Here is a 23,393-nt window from a genome sequence, read left to right on the forward strand (position 1 = left end):
ATAATCCTGGACATTATAATATCCTGCACCCCCCCTGAAGAAATTCAGCGACACTTCATTATCCATTCACTCTGCTAAAGCATATTGTACATATTATATCATACTGTATAGTTATATATTGCATCATATATTGCATATTGTATTGTATATATTGTATATATTATATATTTCCTGTTATATTTTTAAGACTCAGGTTGTACATACAGTTAGATCTTCATTGTCTTTAGCTTCTATTATCAATCCTACTATGATTTGCACTATAACTTGTTAATTATTGCACCATTCATTACTTTTGCACCCTGCTGTGGGTTCTATGAGCCTATACGCCTGTAAATGTCTCCACTGTGAGATTAATAAAGTCTTCTATTCTTATTCTATTCTATATTTATTGCTAAATGTGCAAAATAACATCAAACAGTTGCTGTCTCTTCTGGATTTTAACAGGTTCCTTTTTTATTTTCAACTTAAAAAGTGCAAAATCAAAACTGAAAAACCTTCTGAACAGAAAAACCAACAAGGTTCCGTTTCTAAACTGAAAACACACCACAGTCTGCAGCAGCAGACACAAATCACTGAACTAAACATGATATATCCGATATGGAAACGGCACAAACTTACATGTCTCTGGACGCCATGCTGCGCTGCTTTAATGTTTTGATTTACTTCCTCCCATGCGCTCTGTGACCAAACTGACTACTGGCCAATGAGCTGCCGTAGCCTACTCGGAACGGTCTTTTTTTGACCAATGAGATCAGAGCGATTCTGTGTTGTCAAGCCATCTCTGTCAGCTCATTGGTCACAGAACGTCAGAGAGCCGGTGAACAATTTACCGTAAGTTTTCAAAAAAAAGCGCAAGTTCCATTGCTCACGTTTTGACTCTCACAAAAATACGGAACAAAGTGCGTTCCTTTTCAGCTCAATACGGAACGCACACTTTTACATCGAAATACGGAACGATTCCGTTTTTCAAGGAACGGTTGGCAACTCTACTTGCCCTCCAGGCTCGGTCCCTAATTAGAGCCCTATACAATACACACTAAACTTAGACAACTTCCACTGAACAATGACAGAGCAGACTACTACAACAACATGTCCTCCCTCCTTATAATCTGAATAAACGGGTCTACGGTCTGGAGTCAGCCACTCATTCCCGGCAAGACAGGCCAACTTTCACGAGACAAACCTTAAAGCTGAGTTTGTGACGAACAGATAATATCGGCAGCAGGCTAACATTTATCCGACGCGAGCTAGCTGGCAAGTGGGACAAATAAACAAACTTGCAAAAAAACAAAAAACAAAACAAACAAACAAAAAACTTCGTGTCACCTCCATCTCTCCAGCCCACATCACCAACAAATGACTTACCTTGATCCTTTGAACGTTTTTCTTCCTCAGTCTTCTTTTTCTTCCGGTTTTCCGCGCCGCGGGTATAATTCCTTTTTGATGCCATTATGGTTTGTTTGTTAATCCTCTTGCTAATGACGGGGAGCTGTCAATCATTCCCATCGTACCTGTCGGCGGCCGCTACGTGACGTCACTTGCTGTGTGACAGTGCGGTCCAAGTCCAACAGACTAATAATGCCACAAAGCACCAGCCACAGCTTATCACTGCAGTTCATTATATCCAACGTTTATTTTTAAAGATATAAGAGGTGTAATAAACACAAGAGCTAGCTACAGATAAAAACAGGACATTTTAATTATCTTCAGAAGAGGTTCAACATGCAGCTTTGGGGCCCCCTGGTGGCTTGGGGGCCCTAGGCATTCGCCTAGTTCGCCTATAGAGTATTTGCAGTCACGTGACCCGGAAGTTGGCAACCGGGGGACCGCCGCCATGTTGGAAGGAAAACAAACAGCGATTCGCGCTGTCCTCCATAGAGAGTAGTGCACACTCGGTGTTCTTTAACGTTGAAAATGTCGACTGATAAGGAGTGTCGGGATATTGTTGTGTTGTCAGATCAAATGGACAATCTTGACGTAACACACAAAGACCGGTACCGGGAGAAACTACGGATTTCAGGCTGCAGCAGGACCCGTATGCACGGCTGAGACTCCAGAACTCCCCGTCTGCAGGACGCGGATATTTACTGTTTTCTAATCGACAGTTCTTCTGCGTACAAGAGCCTGGATTCCTACAAGTATTTTTTTCTGGCTTTGTGGAGCGCCGGGACAGCATCGAATCGGCAACACGGACAACGTTCCTGTAAAGTCTAAGGTGCGTATCTGCTAACTTACATGTCAGAGTTAAACTCCAGGCCGAAATGGACTTGTTCATTATGTAAATACTCACAATCGGCGCTTAAATATGTTTGTTTCTAAGGAAAAGCGATCATCAACAACACTGAAATGATCTTCAAGTTGTTGGCAATACAGAAGTGTTGTCTGAAAGCCTATGCGATGAACACTGCTCTTTACGGAGCTCCCTTGAACACCTCAGCACGCAGAGAGTGCATGAACAGCCAAGCACTGCGCTGGACATAATAACGCAGGGCCCTGACCGGGCACAGCAACCGCAGCCGTGGGTCGTCCCCAGAAGAGCCAGGCAGGGAGCTGAGCGTTCTGATCACTCGCAACTGGAAATCCAAAGTGATCACCTTGGGATGAAACGCCGGATTAGGCAAGAGGTGCACGAGTCCCTCATCCTGACTGAACACCATGCAGGATGGGTGGACTGACAAGACGCAGAGATCCCCAACTCTCTTGACAGATGCTAGCGCTAACAAGATGGCAGTCTTGAAGGAGAGAAAGCGGTCTTCCGCCAGCTCCAAAGGCTAGAAGGGAGGTCCCTTAAGACCCTCCAACACAGTGTGGAGGTCCCACAGGGAGCCCACATAGCTGGGGAGTGGCCGTAGCCGACACATCCCGCGCAGAAACCACCTCACCAGTGGGTGACTGCGTGCAGAGAAGCGGCCGAAGCCGCCGTGACCCGCTGTAATGGCCGATACAAACACCGCCAGAGAGGATGCAGCGCGGCCGCTGTCCAGCAGGGCCTGAAGGAACTCCAAAATTCCACCGATAGTGCAGGAGACCGGGTCCAAGCCCCTCTCCGAGCACCACGTCATGAAGAGCTGCCACTGAAACCTGTAGGCCTCGACAGTAGAGGGGGCCCTGGCACTCTGGATGGTGGAAACCACGGGGGGAGATCTAATTCCACTAGTCTCACCCGCTCAGCCTCCAAGTTAGAAGCCTCCTGCCCAGGAAGGGGCGGGATCAGAGGGCGCCCCCTGCCTGCAGCAGCATGTCGGGCCCGTCAGGAACCGGCCATGGGTCTCCAACCTCCAGCTGAATCAGGTCCGGGAACCACTGGGCGCTCGGGGTGTCCGGGGCTACCATGATCACGTGGAGACCCTGCACCCTCACCCTGCGCAGCAACGGGGTCAAAAGGTGAGCTGGAAGGAACACGTACAGGAGGCCCGGAGGCCAGCTCCTGTGTGCGAAGGCATCTACCCCTAGAGGGGGTCTGTCTGACGACCTGAGCGAGAACCACTATGCGTTCTCTGCACTGGCGAAAAGGTCTGCCACTGGAGGTCCGAACCTGCGCCAGAGTCGGGCTGCCACCCACGGGGACACGCCCCACTCATCTCGGAGTGGGCCTCCTCAGGACATCCTGTCCACACTGACGGTGAGAACCTTGGGCATGTGCCGCACTCTGAGAGACGCAAGGTGCCGGTCCACCCACAGGAGGATCTCCGCCGCTTTGCGATGAAGAGGGGGAGACTGAGTCCCCCACTGCCTGTTCAGGTACGTGAGCACTGTGGTGTTGTCCATCCTGACAAGCACTTGGCTGTCCTTAAAGTTAGGGTAGACGATGTTGTCCAAAAGCATTTTTAGTCATACTGAGTGAAATGCTCATTGCCCCCTGGGAGAAGTCAATACATTATGTGGACAGAAAAAGGTGCGGAAAAAATCTGACCACTGTAGCGGCCACAGGAGTGTAAAAACTCCGACCAATCGTATCGCGCGGACCGCTCTTAAGGAACCAGTCAAATCCCTTCGCCGTTCCACCAGCCCCCTGCGCCTTCATTTCAATGGCGTGCACTGGCCCTGGTTCAGAGCGCACGCGTGTTGCCAAGGGGCTCTCAGTGCTCGCGGCTCGCATGAAAAATAGAAGGAAGCGGAGTAGGCGCGCTGCGCTCCTATGCGCGTTGTGTGCGGGCAGTTAATAACATTGGAGGCGATCACAAACTCCGTGCGTGTGGCGCTTCCACGCGCGCGCACGGCACTTCCGCATCCAGTGCGTTGGCTGCCAACGGCAGCTCCTCCAATGGGGTGGGAGCTGGGCGGAGCCTTGGGGAGATGCTACATTCGTGCTACATGCTAGTTTTCCAAGATCGTCGACCCTAGCTTTAAGCCTGGCTTGGAAATGGAGCAGGACCTGCTGCACCGCCGTCATTTCCAGCACATTGATGTGAATGGAAGTAGAATCCCAGGCACCGCCCACCGCGTTGTGGTCTACGGTGCCTCCCCTCCTGCGAGAGACGCATCCGTGAACACCTCGATGTGATGCGACACGCAGCCCAGGGGGACTCCTCGCATAAGAAGAGCAGGATCCATCCAGTAGAGGAGATCCTGGCGTGCTTGGGCAGATAAATGCAGCTGGAAGTGTTGCGGGGACCCGGGCCGGTGACGCTCCGCTGCTCTGACGCTTAGTGTTACGGGTACTGCCGGGGCCGGGATACCCTACGGCGCGGGATGGCGACTGGTCACGGGCCGGAGAATCCATTTGTCTTGATCCGCAGAATCTTGATCCAAAGAATATCTTATGGCTTCTTATGTCTCAAGAGATGCTGAGGAAGAAGAAGGGTTTGCGGCCGCGTCCGCCTTGGAGATATACCCTCGGCGAGGGGCGTGGTGCTGTGCCATCACGTGGCGGGGATTGGTGCGACAGGCTTTTTGTTGTCTCAGTTGATTGGCTGCACCAAGGGGAGTGCCACTAGCGAAGCCCATAGGCGGGCTAAGCACTTACGAAATAGAACTATTATTATCTCCATTATTATGGTACAAGTTTTATAACAGGGCTGTTAAACTCAGCAGAGATCATGTCAGTTCAACTGTACCAGGACAGACCAGAGTCCACAGCCTAACATGAAATAACAGGAGAGTCATGGAGTTGTAAAATCTCCTCCTCACTCAAGAGAAGAAGCTGAAAGTGCACAGAGGACGACACCAGTGACTTTCCTTCTCTCTGTGAGATCTTCAGTGTTCAGTCAGTAATTGTATTGTTGACCGGAACACGCTGAACCGATCACAGTGTGGGTGGACTCTTTTCAGTGAATGCACAAATATATATAAACATATACTTTCATGAAAATGAAGCCATGCTCAGAATTCTTGTGTCGATTCTCAACCATTAACACAGAATTTGGTTTAAACCCTAAATTGTCGCAGAACAACCTTTAAAAACCCTAAACCAAACCCCAGGGATAGACTTTATGGTTCAGGGTTAAGGTTTAACTTCTGTGCAGCATGAACGATCAACAGTCAAATTCCACTGAGTGTAGTCCTCCTGTTGTCCACAAGGTGGCAGCCAAAGCACAGCTTTCCAATTTTCCAACAGCAACATTGCAGCATTGAAGTTTTTGTAATTGGTTAATGTACAATTTTCACACTAAAAGAGAACCATCTCATGGATTTCATGAGCATCTTTGATTTTCTGGAAAAAAAACAAACAGGTTTTATTTGACATACAAATAGAAGTGAACGTTGTGATGTGGCTCGTCGCCAATTTGTATACCATGTCTGTGCTTGGCTGTTCGGCTGGGGGGCGGGGTCTCAGCCGAGTGCTGCTTGAGCATGCGCACAAACGGCGTTGCTCAGAGCTCACCCAGGTAAAGAGCAAGGAAGACCTGAAATGAAACCTACCGTATGTCTTTTCCAGCAGACTGTAAGCTACTGGAGTGAATCTTGTCTGTATTTGGTTCAGGGGTGATTTTTTTTTCTACTTCTGAAAACTGAGAAGACAACAGCCAGGATGAGCTACAGGTTTACAATTTCATATTTAGATTCAAATCCTTTTCATCAACCTTGATGATACTTTTTTGCATTTTGTTTTACAAACCAGTCAGACAACATTAATTTAATTAACCTCGTTTTTTCCTTTCTTTCTTTAAGGGATTATAATTTAGATTCATACATTATCCGGTACGAGGACACTTCAGTGTTTTCATCGTGGTATGTGATCTTTGGAATTGTATTGGCTGTGGTTGTCTTGCTCCTCCTCATCATCTGCTGCTGCTGCTGTCCCTGCTGCTGCCTCTACCACATGTGCTGCAAGCCGCGACGTGAGTACGAAACCCTCCACTCCAGGCTCCATGTGGGAGAGAGGAAGGGGTTAATGTCACCAAGAAACGAGGAAGAGAGCATGAATTTTAACTGCTCCAGGAAGTCTTCCCCACAATAAACAAGTGTTCGACATAACTGTTTCACATTTCCACTTATGTTTCATGTTCTCTGGTTGAGGAAGGATTTTCCATCACCACCATCATACATTTAATGTTTAATTTTTATATCTAAATGTATCATTAATTAACTATTTTTAGAATTTAATTTTTTTAAAATTTGTAGTGAAATGGAAACCTTTGAGGTTTTTGAGTTCAGCCTTAATGCAAATTTAAACAAATTTGGCAGCTGCAAACAACTCAAGTAAAGTGTCATCGTAACACATTTGTCAACATCAGTGTTTAGTAGTGTGCAAGAACATTCAGGTGGACAAAACAAACAGATAATAAAATGTTTGACACCCCTGTTGAGTTGTTGTGTTGGAACTTTTCCTGCTCTCAGGTTGTCTAAATAAAATTTTCACATGTGAAGTTAAAGCAGAATAAAGACAAACTGAGTCGTTTTGTGTCAAAGCCTTTTCCACCGCTGCTTTGTGAGAATAGCTTTTTCCTCTTCCTCTTCCGTGTTGTCAGAAATGAAGGTGAATGCTGTCTTTTCTCATTCTTCCTTCCAGCTGTGGTTGGCACCACCACCCACACCACAGTGGTGACCTCCACCCCTCAGCAGTACCCCCAGCAGACTGTGTCGATGCACACGCCCCCTCAGCAGTACCCGGGGGGACAGTTCCAGCCTCCCCACCAGCCCATCCCGATGCAGTCCGGCTACCCAGCCCAGCCTTCAGCCGGTCAGCCGTACGGAGCAGGACCTCCACCAACGTACCAGGAAGCCGGTGAGTGTGGAGCTTCACTGCTCCGTTCACCACAGTTAGTTTAGAGCTCAATCAGTCATGACAGTAGAGGTTGATAGAAGTAATCTCCACAGCTTATCCCGTCCCAGATGTTTCTCTCTGAATGTTATTGTGATTTAATCGAGTTAATGGAACATGCATGGAACATTAACGTCACTCCCAGCTTGTTTTCATTCATCAAGTAGGAATGAGTGACGGTTCTATCGCAGCATTTTACCTTTGAAATGTCCCTCAAATCATCTCCTAACTAATGTCTGCTGACAGACCAGTGTCTCAGCTCTTCAATACGACGTTATGCTTTCTGCTGTTCAGTCCCACTTAAACACAAATAATGGCTAATAATTGACGACTTGACAGAGTCTGACAGAGAGGAGGAGCCACGAGGCTGTTTGATTGTTATAAAGTATGAATATGCTGTTTCTCACAATCCTTTGTTCATTGATACTTCAAAATGTGCTGTGAATCAGGATTTAATGCAGTTTCTCTCTTTGTAAAAGAGAAAACATTTGTGTTTCCTTCATGTCCCAGTGAAACCCTCTGAGACCTTTGACCCCGGTTGTTGTCTGTCTCTTGGCAGTCGGTCCTATGTACCCCTCCCAGCCTCCCTACCCCTTACAGCCCGCCGCCAAGCCGCAGGCCAGTGCTCCCCCCGCCGGCCCGGACTTCCTGGCTCAGCCCGCCTACAACCCGGACTACGTGGCTCCACCACACCAGACCGGATAGAGGATGGAGGAGCTGCTCTCTGCTTCAGACGTGCTGCCGCATTTTTCAACTTGGCAAAACTGGAAATCTGCTTTTGGACTCAAGATGAGAAATTCCAGATTGTCTCGATCAATAGTTTGTTTTTGCTTTTGTGGTAAAAAATGATGTTACTGCAGGAGCAGCACACCTGAAGCCGAGTGGAAACATGTCGACACCTTCCAGACTGTATTGCATGGACAGATCATTTCCACAGACCAGCTGATGTGGTCTTCTTTCTGTCCTCTGGAGCTTCTTAGTGACTTTATTTCAGTCATGAAAAGTGCTCTGTCATTTCTCAGCCTTCTAAACGCGCCATGAAGCCAACTTGTATGCATGTATTTTAATGTATTTTAATCTCCTCTCAACCTTCCAGACCTCTTTATTCACGTAAAGTGACTGAAACTGGCCTCAGTGGTCCAGCCGCCTTTCCAGTGCCACCTTGAAAAAAACCTAAACCTTACCCCAGGGTTGGGATTTAGGATTTAGGGTTCAGGTTAAAGTCCTGTGCAACATTCACCTTCATCAACAGTCTAATTCCACTGAGTGCAATTCTCCTTTTGTCCACAAGGTGGCAGCCAAAGCCTTATCAAACATCATATCACGATGATATGACATACATGGTATGTTTCCTAACCCTAATCCTCTCTCTCAAACCCTTTTTAAAGCATATTTTTAATGACACTCTGATTGCACGTTGGCTTCAGATGATACACTCTTTCCACATTTGAGCGTCGCACAGAGATCCTGTGCGGTTTATTTACTGAAAAGTACAAACTCCTTTGTTGTTTTTAGTTGGATGAACCAATTCTCAAATGTGCAATATACTGTAAGAATGAATTCAGACAATTCATACTATAGCGTCTTTGAGTGTCCAGAAAAGCGCTGTATGAAACCAATGCATTATTATTATTATTCAATATATTCAACGTCTACAAAATTAAAATAAGGCATCATATTTAAAACAAACAAAAAAAAAATTATTATGTGTTTTATGATAATTTTTTAAAATCATTTTATGAGTAGTATTCTGCTCTGCCCTCGTGCTTTCTGGGAAAACTGCGGCTCATTTGCATACCGTGTATGTGATTGGCTGGGGGGCGGGGTCTCAGCTGAGCGCTGTGTGAGCAGAGCACCCAGGTAAAGAGTATAAAAGACATGAAATGAAGCCTGTTATCTCATTCGTGCCTTTTCCAGCGGATTTTCAGCTACTGTAGTGAATCTTATCTATATTCAGTTCAGGGGTGATTTTTTTTTTCTCTACTTCTGAAAACTGAGAATTCAGCCGCCAGGATGAGCTACAGGTTTACAATTTCATATTTACATTAAAATTCATTTCATCAACATTGAAGAGGCTTTTTAGTATTTTTTATTATTTTTTTTAGCAAACCATGGAGACAACATCAATATAATTAACCTTGTGTTTTCCTTTCTTTCTTTAAGCGATCATTCAGATTCATACGCTTTCCCAGGCCACGAACCGGAACCATTTTTTTCAACGGGGATTGGGATCTTTGTAATTATATTTATTGTGGTTGTGATCTTGGTCTTCTGCGGCACATGCTGCTATTCCCAGAGACGCCGCAAGCCGCCACGTGAGTAATTACAAAACCTTGGGCTTCAGTCCGCGTCAGTGCACGAAGTGTGTGAGCAAAACAGAAAAAAAAGGGGGGGGGGGGGGGGTAATTTATTCAAAATAAAAATGCATAAATAGGATTTTAAGCTACAGTCTGATCAGATTATACTGACGAATCGTTCTTTTATTCACAACCTGAATTGATGCTTTCGGCCTACTTCTGCTCAAATACCTAAAACATCTGGTTTGTTTCCGAACATTTTGATCCAAATATGTGTGTTAAAAGTCAAACGTGAAGTAGACATCAGATCATCAGATTTGCTGTCCTACAATAGATGATTAGACTAGCCTAATCATTTGCAGTAACACACAGGATTCATCTAGTCATCAAGCTTCAGAGGCAAAAAAAGTTTCAAGCCAATTGAGAGAAGGAGTTATTCTACCAGTCTGCAGCCCCCCCCCCCCAAAAAAAAAAAAAAAGAAAAAGTGGGGGGGGGTGGGGGGGGGGGGGGGGTGGGGCGGGGGGGGGGGGGCTTTTTCCTCCTCCTGTTCTTCGTCTTCCACGTTCCCAGAAATGAAAGTGAAGGCTGTCTGTTCATCTCTTTCTTACTTCCAGCTGTGATTGCCACTGCCACCCACACCACAGTGGCGGCCCCCAACCCCTGGCAGTACCCAGCGCACCCCTCCCAGCCCCTCCCACTGCAGCCCTACCCCCCCCAGTCTTCAGCCTCCCTCAACTGGCCACACGGATCAGGATCTCCACCAACGTATCTGGAAGCCGGTGAGTGTGGAGCATCACTGCTCCGTTCAAGCCTTCAGAGTGTGTGTTCACCAACACCAAAACTCAATAAATCAGGAAAGTGGAGTCAGATATTCAGGGGATCTTCACAACATATCCTGTCCCAAATGTTTCTGTCTGAATGTTACTGCGATTGATTTGAATTTCAACTAGAATTTGGCACTCAGAGAGCGCAGACCTCCGCCACAGGTGAAATCAGTCACCAAGCCGCGCCGTACGCCGCACGCCCCCTGTCGGCGGGCCTGCCCAACTATGTGAAAGACTGCCCTATCTCTCACTGATAAAGATATCCTTTAAAAAATTCCTGGATCCAGACAGTGATCCGGATCATCACCAAAATTTAATGGATTCTAAGTTAGCCCAAGACCCACCTTTCCACCAAGTTTCATTGCAATCCGTCCATTACTTTTTCCGTAATGTTGCTAACAAACCAACCAACAAACCGACGTGATTACATAACCTCCTGGCGAAGGTAATAAAACTGAGAAGGAAAATGAGGAAAAGACACTAACATGACAGGAATAATAACATCACTCTCAGCCTGTTTTTTTTCATCATGAAGCAAATACATTAAAGATGGAGTCCATCCAGAGCAGGGAGACCTTCCTCATCAGTGCGACGATGTTAAAAGATTAAAAACAGAATATTTCTGCCTTGTTTGTTTCCACAACGTGAATAGTGAAAATGCATTGTTTTTGTGTTTTCATTTAAGAAGCGTTTTGCATTGACTGAAATGATTCGTAGAATCAGTCAGTCTGTCCTCTCCTTTTCTCTCCGTCTCTCTCCTCACCCCAACTGGAGTAGCAGGAAGCCGCCACCTCTGAGCCTGGCTCTGCAGGTTTCTACCCTGTAAATTCAGAGGTGTTAATTCAACACTGAATCAGGTTTCATATCTCCCCTGACCACACACCGTTAGAGTAACACTGAGTCTAGTGTTGAGTTTTCACAGTTAATATGTTACCCTGCACTGTGTCACTTCAACAGCAGAACATTTTGATTTATTTTTACACTGAGACTGAAATAATCCTCACTGTCTCAACAATCAACAGATTTTAGTGTTAAACAGGATTAACTCTTCTTCTCTGCTGCTCTCAAGTGTCAAACCTTCTTCACCATTAATTATTCCCCATAATCTCAATTTAACAAACAAACATCATTATCTTAACACTTATTTATGACAATTAAAACATCAAGTTAACATATTTCTGCTTTTTAGAAGCAGAAATATTTGATTTTGCTTCTCACAGCAAAATCAGATTACTCAGATGAACACTGTCAGATTTGATTGAACTTTTACAGCGTGGATGTTGGTCCACACCCATCGAGTTACTTAACACTAATTTAGTGTAATCACTGACTCTGTGGAGTTAAAATTTAACTCTTGTTAAAACTGTTACAGTTAGTTTATCTCTCTCTTTTAGATAGTGTTTGACATGTCAGGTGTTCCCCTTGTTTTATGTAGGATGTAAATATACGTAGTTCTTCAGGACTACTGAAAAAAGACTTGAAAAATAAGATTGTTAAATTAACAAGGCGATGTTTATTTAACAGATGCATCACAGAAAACATTAAAAACATGTTTTAAACCATCACAATGTGGGACAATGTTTCCTTCGTTTGCTGTGTATTACCCAGCAGCAATAAATATTCCTTCAGCTGTGAACTTGTGAACTTTCCGCTGGAGTGTTTGATATGAGGTCAGGATGAGAAACTTACTCTTGTTAACAGAAGACGGCGTCTGGAGAAATGGTGGAAAGGTCGACTGGCCTCTCCAGTCATGACTTTTACTCTTACTGCTGTTGCAATAACTGTCAGTAGCCGCATGACTTACTATACTTTTTACTGGTGCGTCACAGAAAACATTAAAAACATGTTTTAAACCATCACAATATGGAACAATGTTTCCTCTCTCATTGTCATTACTTCTTTAACTGTGTTCATTGTATGAGATAAAGTCGATCATGTTGTCTGACCCACCAAACACACAACGCGCCGTGTCGGAGTGGTTAGCATCACGCCTGCGATCATGTCGACGTCACAGTGAGCAGAAGCACAGGATCTGCAGGTTTCTGTGTGGCAGGTGCAGGTTTGGAGTTTGGAATTAAATAGTTTCTGACAGAAAAGTTAAATCTCCTTCGTTTGCTGTGTATTACCCAGCAGCAATAAACATTCCTTCAGCTGTAAACTTGTGAACTTTCAGCTGAGTGTTTGATATGAGTTCAGGATGAGAAACTTGTGAGGTGGGGCTCTGGACTGGTTGAATAATGGAAAAGTTTGACCTGGTTGAAGTTTACTGCCAATGAAAGGGATCTGACCAGGTATGAGCACACTTGCCAAGAAAGACACAACACAGGAAGTTACTGCCATAGTTTGAATTAAAACCAGTTCGGCCCACAAAATAAAATTAGTAATTAAAAGTTCAATAAAACAATTGGGCTATATGAAAAACAAGAAAAGAATAAAACAAACGCCTGTCTCAAAGCTCCAAGGTGCTCTACGCTGCTCCTGGGATCCGGTCCAGGGATCTCTCGGTCACGCATGCCAGGTCCCACTGAAGGCGGCGTCTTCCTCTGCTCCGGCGTGTGTGTGTGTATGTGTGGCATTCACACATACAGTTTCACACACAGTTGGCGTGAAACTGGCACTGTTTCAAAGAGTTCCTGTGCAAAGTCTGCTCACGTCCACCCTGCTCCGCCCGCACCCTGTACACTAGTCCCGTATCTCCTACCTGCTCAATGACAACAAATGTCTCTGGAGACCACCAAGATTCCAATTTCCCTGTACCGCACTTATCCCTCAATTGCACCAGTACTCTCTCAGATAGAACTTTTGAGAAAGATAGAACTTTTGCGCATTTGTCGTATTGTTTCTTTTGTTCCAATGCAGCATTACCCATTTTCTCACAAGCAATGTGATGGGCAACAGACATCCAATGCTGGTGGTCCTGAACCCACTCATTAACATGGTGAATGGGTTGTTGGGGGCGAACAGCCGAGTCCACATCAACAGGGAGTCGTAAATGACAACCAAACATTAAAAATAATGGAGCATAACCAGTAGCAGAATGTACAGTGTTATAAGCATGCAGTGAGCTCTGGCAAGTATTGTGGCCAACGATTCTGTTTTTCTTCTTCTAGAGCATGCAACATTTTTAGCAAGGTCTGGTTAAAGCGTTCAGCACTGCCATTACCAGCTGGCAGATGTGGCGTAGTTCGACTTTTAGCAACACCATATGTTTCGCACAGTTCCTTCATTAGCGAAGACTCAAAATTGGCTCCATGGTCTGAGTGAAAACCGGCTGGGCAACCAAAACTTAGACTGATGTTCGCCCAGATCACTGTAACAGTGGTCAGGGCCGTCCAGTCACGTGTAGGTATGGCCCAAGCGAAATGCGTGAACTGGTCCGTGGCTACCAATATATTTTGATATGTATCAGTGGGACGGCCGAGAGATAAATAGGCTAAAGCTATGACTTCAGTGAGTAGGAAACTGGACTGGGATTTAGGGGGGGCTTTCGGCTCTCCCCAACTTTTCTGCAGGGTACAGGCAATACAACCCTGATGGAAACGACGTATGCCCCCTCCATTTCAGACCAGTAGAAAGTAGAAGTGTTGTCTTAGGCTGGCCAGGGTTTTCTCAACACCAGCATGGCCCCCTGCCTCATGGACCTTCCTCCAAACTTCCTCACAACTGGAACTTGGACATACCATCTGGTAGTGTACTTCATGAGTATTCTGGTCTATTACCTTACGGCACAGCAGTCATTTCTAACTTCCAGCTTCTTTCACTGTTGCAACAGCTGCTTTGCTGTGCTGGAGAGGGCCAGGTGCTCTGGTTTTCTGGGCATTTGTTGCCTTCCCGCAAAGCTCTTTACACATTGAATGTCCGGATCTTTAGCCTGGGCATTTCCCCGCTCACTGCCCTCCGACAGCAGCTCCACAGCGGCAGTAACAGGTGCAGCTGGATCACTCTGTTGGACTGTGGGAACCGGAAATCTGGAGAGGGCGTCAGCATTAACATTACTTTTGCCTGTTCGATACTTGATCTTGTAATTGAAGGACGCAGGTTGGGCAACCCAACGTTGTTCTACAGTGCCCAGTCTTGCCGTCTGTAGGTGAGCTAACAGGTTATTGTCAGTGTACACCGTGAATTGCACTCCTGTTAAATAGTCCTTAAGCTTTTCTGTTATAGTCCACTTTAATGCCAACAGTTCTAATTTGAAGGAGCTGTAAGTAGCATCATTTCACTCTGCGGGATGCAAGCTTCTGCTCGCATAGGCTATTACACACTCTCGCCCTCCTTGTACCTGAGCAAGAACAGCCCCAAGTCCATTGAAACTCGCATCAGTGTACACAACAAATGGTTCATCAAAATTGGCATAAGCCAGAATAGGCGCCTGCGTCAGGGCCGCTTTAAGGGCATCAAATGAGGCCCGGCATTCAGAAGTCCATTGTACCCCTTTTGTCTGTGATTTCTGATCTGTTGCCAGCCAGCAATAGAATTCAGGGGGCGTGCAATTTTAGCAAAACCTGACACTGATTAGTGTAGTTGCTCACCTCGTCTGAGAGGCCACCAAGTTCTAGATCAGGAGCAGTGTGAACCAGGGCCACTTCAACCACTCCATCTTCCTCAAGGGACAAGCTCACATTCTCGGGGCCTCGCACGTCAGTATGGATGTGGGTTACAGACATGGACAGGGATTCGACCATTCCTCACCATTCCAATGGTCCTTGCTACCCCCACTTCACCGGCGCTTGGTAGTGCCTCAACCAAAGTGCAGTAGTCAAGGCCAATCTGGGCCCTCCCCCACAATAGCAGCTCGCTGTTAAGAGGGACCATTAGGACCTGCCTACCAGACAGCCGCACGTGCCCCAGGAACCCATCTTCAGCAACAGTGGCTTCGATGTGGCTACAGGTGGCGAAGGCATCTCTCCAGGGCTTCTGGAAATTCTGTGGAGGCGGGACACTCTCCAGGCCATTTAAACAGGGCATTCCAGCAGGCAGTTACAACATTCATCCCAACAATAAACAGATGTGTACAATCCTCATCTTTCACAATCACTACTCCCTGTTCAGGAATTTGTATCTCTTCAACAACAAAGTCGAGCATGGCGTAGCCAACATGTGGGATTACAAGACCATTAGCTGCTCTCTATTTAAACAGTACAGGCGTCCTTCCAAGCTTAGCTTGGGTAAAATGTTCTTTGAACATGCCCTCTGCCATTACTTGTGACCCTGTATCTAGCAGCTCTTCTAACTGAAGTCCTTCAGCGGTGATTTTTATTGTTGGACACTGGCCGATGAACGCTTCTGTGGCCCTTACTGGAACTGGTGGCTTGGTCGTCCCTGTCGAATGGGCCTCTGCAACAGGGACGGCTAGTTTAAAGCCGGCCCTGGGGCAGGTGATGCACAGCAATACCTGGCTATGTGCCCTACTCCGTCGCACAATCGGCAGATGGGCCTACCTTGCTCGTCACGTCAGTTGTAATTGACAAGTCGGCGGTAACTTCTGGGCATCACTGGTAGGTCTGCAGGGGACGCATCTGGTGACAGGTGAGGTTTGAGCTCCTTGATCAGTTCCTGCTGGTGCGTGGCGTCGGAAGGCGGCATCTTCCTCTGCTCCGGCATGTGTGTGTGTATGTGCAGCATCACACACCCGTTCGCTCGCCTCACTCCCTCCCAGGTGGATTCTGCACGCTGGAACCCTACGCAGAACAGAGCTGCAGCAGTTACTTGATCTAAAACGCCCGCGCTCTTAGCGTAGCTCGTCCGACCAGTGCTACTAAACCCAAAAGGTACTCACAGACCAGGAAGAGTTTCCCCTGCCTCTGCGTGTATGTCGCGTTGTAACATTCGCGGTCCCACCATGTTGCTGATCTCCAATGTGTTTGCATGCCGTCCTCCCTTGGAGCTTCCACCTGCCGCGTCTGCTGGCATCTCCTCCTTGTCCCTTCCTTGCCAGCGCACACAGGTGCACTGATTACGCAGGGCGCTCAGGGATTGGAGGAATTGTGGGGATGTGTCAGGTGAAGTGGCCAATCCATTCAAAAACACAAATAAATGAAAATGCACTGCAAATTAAATTCTAAATAAAAACACAGCAAAATCACAACACTCATTAAAAAAAAAAAAAAAAAAAAAAAAAAACAATCTAAAAGGCCACATCATGGATCCTGGATCACAATAACAGAAGACGGCATCTGGACAGTTGGTGAAAAGGTCGACTGGCCTCTCTAGTCATGACTTTTACTCTTGCTTCTGTTGCAATAACTGTCAGAGTAGCCACTTGACTGTCTTTGTCATTGTAACAAGTACAATGAAATTGCACGTTAAGTCTCCAATGAAACTATCAAAAAGAACAAGATAAAAAATGAGTACAAACAAGAATGTGTATGTATATCCCTATGTACATACATACCCCCATTCACATACACGTATACATACATATATATACATACACACACCCAAACTCAACCATGTAGCATGCCTGTGCACGCACACACACACACACACACACACACACACACACACACACACACACATACAACCTAATAATAATAATAATAATAAAGTGAAGTATTTACATCACTCAGACAGTAACCAACTTAAAATTGCATAGAGTTGCATAAACGGTACAGCAGCATCAGGACATGTTTAGTGTAGGGATGGCTCTTGCATAGAAGCTGTTTTTTAGTCTGTTTGTTTTGGTTTTTAATGTTTGAAAGCGTCTGCCAGAGGGCAACAGTTCAACAAGTGCTTGTCCAGGGTGGGTTTTGTCCTTATGTTTTGTGCTGTCCTGGGGCAGTGGGACTGTAGAGTTCCTCCAGAGATGGAACGGGGCAGCCGGTGATCTTCTCAGCTGTGCTGATGATCCTCTGAAGCACCTTACTGTTTACTGACTTACTTTACTTTATACTGTCTGAATAATCTTAAAAGTGATTGAAGGTTAAGTAGTATGAATATGCTGTTTCTCACAAACCTTTGTTTATTGATACTTCAAAATGTGCTGTAAATCAGGATGAGTCACATGTTTTGGTCATGCGGTGATCTGAACAAATATTGGGATTCAATTTTCAAAGTCTTTTCCCACATCTGAAATAGACCAATAGATCCTAATCCAATAACAGCAGTCTTTGGTGTCATACCACACCAACATGATCTAACCACCTCCCAGACAAATGCAGTAGCTTTTTCCTCTCTTATGGCAAGAAGGTTAATTCTACTCAAATGGAAAGATGCACAACCACCCTCTTTTATTCAGTGGGTAAGAGAAACTATGATGTGCTTGCAATTAGAAAACCTAAGATACTGTTTGAAGGGTTCTCAAGTCAAATACTATAAAACATGGACACCATTCATTAATTACGTGGAGAAACTGCCATTCGTCAATCTGTAAACTTTTTCTTCTGGCGAACAATGTACTCTATAATGCATCATTTTTGTACTTTTTTTTTTTTTTTTTTGCTTTTTGTGCTGTTTTTTGTTCTTGCTGTTGTTGTATTGTCTATGTACGTGTGTGTGTTTTGGGGGTTCAACTATATCAAGTACAGAGATGGTGAGATTATGTGTCAGCTACTATGTGGCGTAATTGTAATTTTCTTTCTGATTTCCCACCGTTATAGAAATGTTTATGTTGTATGTTACCTATATTATGAAAATATAAATAAATTTTCCAAAAAAAAAAAAGTGATTGAAGGTTAAGTAGTATGAATATGCTGTTTCTCACAAACCTTTGTTTATTGATACTTCAAAATGTGCTGTAAATCATAATTTAATGCAGTTTCTCTCTTTGTAAAAGAGGAAATATTCATGTTTCTTTCATGTTCCAGTGAAACCCTTTGAGACCTTTGACCCCAGATGTTGTCTGTCTCTTGGCAGTCGGTCCTATGTACACCTCCCAGCCGATGCCTTACGGCCAGGTAGCGTTCGTCCCTGGACAGCTGCCCTACCCCTCACAGCCAGCCACCCAGCCGCAGGCCGACGCCCCCCCCACCAGCCCAGACTTCCTGGCTCAGCCTACGTCTAGCCCGGACTACGTCGCTCCGCCACAGACCAACTGACATTGTCTTCTTTCTGTCATCTGGAGCTTCTTAGTGACTCTATTTCAGTCATCTGGTATCATGAAAAGCACTCTGTCATTTCTTCACCTTCTAAACGCACCTTTAAAGGGACTGTTTCATGCAAAATTCACTTTTTGTAAGTTTTTACCTTGTTATATAGCTATGTACTCACAATTTTTTTCCTTCGCGCCTGTGTGTTTGAGCTTTCCTCGTTTTTCTGCTGCTCAGAGAGGCAGCCCCTCCCATACCGTGAAAACGCTCTGTTTTCCCATGTTGACGTCACTAGGAGAAGATGGCTCCCCTGAGCCCCCCTCCCGCAGGCCCTTGGCAATCAGCGTTGCCGCTTTTTGTATCTCTGACTAAGGAGATAAACTTTAACCATCGTCTGAACGCAAAAATCAAGCAAGAATCTGAAGAGTCTGCGCTTGGTGAGTTTCTAACAGGAAAAGACGTTTTTGCTTGTCTTTGCGTGTAGACAAGCTAAAGCTAAAGAGCTAAAGCTAACCCTTAGAGAAGCTAACGCATGACGTATTTGTTTTGAAGCGCTGATTGGTTGAAGTTCGCTCTCAGTCAAAGTCCACAGGGGGAGAGGCGGGATTTTCAGTGAAACGGAGCGTTTTCTCTTCCGGGTTTCAGAATTAGCCCCAGAAAATCTTTTATTTCACACAAAATGACTTTTCCTTAGCGCTAAAAAATAAACTATTACCATGTTAATGCCAAACCTAAGGTTTGGACTAGCTAAAAAAGCATGATACAGCCCCTTTAATATCCACCTCTCAACCTTCCAGACCTCTTTATTCACGTAAAGTGACTGAATCTGGCCTCAGCGGTCCAGCTCTCTCTGTTCCATGGTGTCCTGTCTGTCTCTTCACTGTTTTTATTTATGTGTGGAATCTAGTTCTGGATGTGCTTTGTTGGAAAAAAACACACACTGACACAGATTTATTCCTCTTTCTGTTTGTCTGAGAATAATAATGTACTGTATTTTTTAGAGAATTTATGAATGAATATATTTCCTGATTTGTGTTGTTGGACGTCTGTGGATGAGTGTTGAGGCTTAATTAATCTTCTTCATCAAGACATTTGTCTTATTTATAGAATTGGTGTTTCTCGGGAAGAAATATGTCTGATGTTTGTATTTATCATTATATTTTATTTAATTTTTCTACTCAACATAAGGGATGTTGATTATGCAAACAAAGTTTCTTTTTAAATGTTCTGAACTTTAAGGTCAGTTTTCATGTTCTATTCTCAGACGTTATTACAATAGGAAGAAACACTGCCATCTGTTGACAACAACAGAACCACAAATAATCAAATAAAAAATACAACTTGACAGCAGTCATTTATTGGGTGCCAGCTTCACAGAAGTTCAATTTTTTTCATATTTTTCTAAATGAGTTATACTATTTTATATCTATTTAATATCAGAGAATGCTCCAAATTTGAAGCTTTTTGTTTTTATGAGGTAGAACTAATAGAGAAAAAAAAAATCTATTAATAGGAATTACCAGAATTTGTATTATTTTCCTGTGCAAGATAAAAGTTTTCTAACAGTTCTGTTAAAGTCAGCAGATATCATGTTCAAAGTGTTCAACTGTGCCAGGAGACAGATCAGAATCCACAGCATCACATGAAATAACAGGAGAGTCATGGAGTTGTAAAATCTCCTCCTCACTCAAGAGAAGATGCTGAAAGTGCACAGAGGACGACACCAGTAACTTTCCTTTTCTATGTGAGATCTTCAGTGTTTAGTCAAGCAGTCAGCAGAAAATAAAATGAAACAATCTTAATAAAACAATGACAGCACATTCTAATAGGCCTTCTTAAACAAAAAAGTCTTAAGGCCTTTTTTAAAGACCTCCACACTTTGTGGGGCCCGCAGGGTCTCTGGAAGGGCATTCCAGAGCCTGAAAGGCCCTGTCACCCATTGTGATGAGTTTGGTCCTGGGTTGATGGAGGCAGTATGAGGAGGTGGCAGACCGGAGACTTCGTGTGGCGGTGTGGAGGGAGAGTAGTTCACTGAGGTAGCAGGGGCGGTTCCATGAATGCACTGGAGTCTGTAGTGTATACGGTATTGAATGGGCAGCCAGTGGAGGGACTTTAGTACGGGAGTGATATGACCGTATTTGCGCCTCCTCGTCAGGGCAGGGCAGTTTTGAATGTGCTGGAGCTTTTGGAGGCTCCTGCAGGGGATCCCGACGAGGAGCGCATTACAGTAATCCAGTCTGGAGGAGATAAAGGCATGGATCAACCTCTCAGCGTCCGGTTGGGAGAGGGAGGGGTGGAGTTTGGCAATGTTTTTTAGATGGAGGAAAGAGACTTTGCAGATATGGCGAATGTGGGTTTCAAAGTTAAGGTGAGAGTCCAGTATGACTCCAAGATTTTTAACTGAGGATGACACGGTGATGTTATGTCTAGAAACGGGGAGGCTGCTGAGGGAGGGGGACCGGGTTTGGTGTGGTGTACTTATCAGGATGGCTTCCGTTTTGCTACTGTTTAGTTGTAGAAAGTTGTTACTTATCCATGCCTTTATCTCCTCCAAGCAAACCTAAAGTGCTGATGGCAGAGTGGAGGAGGGTGTGGAGTCCATTTTTACGTACAGCTGTGTATCGTCGGCATAGCAGCGGAAGGAGATTTTGTGCTTGTGGATGATGTGACCAAGGGGGAGCATGTAGATGGAAAAAAGGGTTGGACCGAGGACCGAACCTTGTGGAACTCCACAGCTGACTGTGTGGGTGAGCGATTTGGAGTTACCCATAAAGACATATTCTGTCCTGCCTGTAATGTATGACTGGAACCAGTTGATGGTGGTTCCTGTGAGCCCAATAACAGTCTGAAGCCGACGAAGAAGGATGTTGTGGTCTATGGTATCAAAAGCGACCGACAGGTCAAGCAGGAGGAGGAGAGATGATGAGCCCTGGTCTGCAGTCATAAGCAGGTCGTTCATGACGCGGACCAGGGCTGTCTCTATACTATGTGCAGATCGAAAACCGGATTGAAATTTCTCATATAGGTTATGGATGTGAAAATGATTGTGAAGTTTGGATGAAACAACCTGTTCTAAAACCTTGCTGAGAAATGGTGAGTTTGAAATAGGCCTGTAATGTTCCAGAATGTCAGGGTTAACGACAGTGGACTACCTGCAAAACACTATTAGGATTTGTAAAACAAAACAAGGTAAACAATGTCTTGACAAACAGAACTTTTAGCCTAACATCATCGGGAATATCGACATAACCCACTCCTGTTGGCTCTTCTGATGCCCCTATAATCCATGCAATTAGATTATATAGTTCTTCTGGCACAACAGATTGAGCATCAGACACATTTAAATTGTCAGCGGTGGGAGGCCAGGGGCATGTCATACTAGGAGAGTCACTGAGAACCCTAGGTGCATTCACGATGGCAAAGCCAGAGGTAGACGGAGCTAAACGAAGTAGACGGCACAGCTGTGGGGCGGAGTTATAAGTCTGCCTCCAACTCGGACAACCCTACTGATATTTATGTAATGGTATGTTTGTGTTTCTCATGACTCCCACCATGGGGGGTGTTTATTTATGCTAATGAAGCATGTTATCATTGATGATGAGTGGGCTCGGGTCCAATCCCCTGCCTGTATGAACCAGAGAGGTGGGCCAGGTAGCCGCGGTGAGTTGCTCTCGAGCACCAGTTTTCGATGCCTTACGTAGGTCCTAAGTATCAGTGACGCCAGGCCAAATCTGGGCGGGGCGGATCAAAAATTCTTAAAAGTCTGCCTCTGGCTTTCTCACGTCGAACGCATCTCCTCTTTAAGATCAAGCCTGCACTGTACAGCGTCCTTGTGACATCAGTAGTATTCTGCCCAGATGTTGTGCTAGCCATGTGATCACCGTCACTTCACTTTGGCTTTCAGCTTGGCTTCCCTCAGCAGACTCAGCAGATGTATCTGACTGTGGAGGCATCATTTATAATAGTCTATCAGCTGACAGTGCCTCAACAAAAACAAGTTCACTGACAAGTACACATACACGCATTCCCTTTTTTTGTGAGACTAAGTCAATAACAATTAACCTTGTAGTATTTACTTTTTTTGTTTACAAGAACCATGAGAGAGACACATGATTTTTGGGTTACCTGTATTCTGAAGCATCAAGACCCTCTTGATTCTTCACTGTGTCCACAAATATCTGTCGTAGCTTGTCCATTCGCAGCACTTCCTGGTCAACTATAATCCTTTGACGGATGACAGTCTCACAGAAGAAATTGCAGCTGTCAGTGAAGGGTGTTTCAGTGCTTTAAAACACACGCGCACACACACAAATCATGTGTAAACTGTTGCAGCCATGTCATATTCACATAATCATCCAATCAAAATGATCTAAGCTTGTCTATTCCACCAATTTTTCCTGAATAAAATTATCAAATAGCTGTTTGGAACTACAGTTAAACAGACTAAAGACGATGTTGTTTGTCAATGCCTCATTTTGAAATGTACAGTGTGTTATAAAATGTTAATGCATTGCAATAACTCACGCTCCATCTGGGGTTGCAGTACTTGTTTCCGTAGGCCTTGACAAAAACTTTGTGTACTGTGCGCAGCAGGTCCTGTGGTACCGCACCTCCAGCGCCACACAGTCTTTTTCTTTAATGTGCAAAAGCATGCTGGTGTCCTCCTTCAGCTCAGCAGCTTTCTGCAACCGGCCTCTAATAAAATATATAGATACAATCAGTACACCCAAATGCTAAGTGTGTGTGTGTGTGTGTGTGTGTGTGTGTGTGTGTGTGGGTGTGGGGGGGGGGGGGAATAACAGTGACAAGAGGTTTGTTTTGCCATGATGAGCACAAAAAGACCTCCCTCTCTCTCTTGCACAGCACTCTTTCTTCTCTATAGGTTGTACCATTTCTAAACTAAAGCGCCCCCCCACCCCCAGTTCTTTAATGGCTATGTTATATCAGTCTGAAACTAAAATTTTTGCTCAATGTAAAACAATCTTATTTAGATGTATCCTGGAGGACTCTTAGAACCAATCAGAATTGTATGGTTCCAAATGC

At 45.1% G+C, this 23,393-nt stretch overlaps 1 protein-coding gene across 1 annotated transcript; it reads left to right on the forward strand.

Moving 5' to 3' along the window:
- The first annotated feature begins 5,842 nt into the window (after positions 1-5,842).
- Positions 5,843-9,095, forward strand: LOC115388958 (protein shisa-5-like). The gene is made up of 4 exons (XM_030092294.1): positions 5,843-5,982; positions 6,112-6,281; positions 6,953-7,168; positions 7,764-9,095. The coding sequence occupies exons 1-4, from the start codon at positions 5,972-5,974 to the stop codon at positions 7,907-7,909; spliced, it is 543 nt and encodes a 180-aa protein (XP_029948154.1). The 5' UTR covers positions 5,843-5,971; the 3' UTR covers positions 7,910-9,095.
- The last annotated feature ends 14,298 nt before the right edge of the window (positions 9,096-23,393 follow it).

The sequence above is a fragment of the Salarias fasciatus genome, chromosome 5, assembly GCF_902148845.1.
Source record: "Salarias fasciatus chromosome 5, fSalaFa1.1, whole genome shotgun sequence".
Classification (NCBI taxonomy): Eukaryota; Metazoa; Chordata; class Actinopteri; order Blenniiformes; family Blenniidae; genus Salarias; species Salarias fasciatus.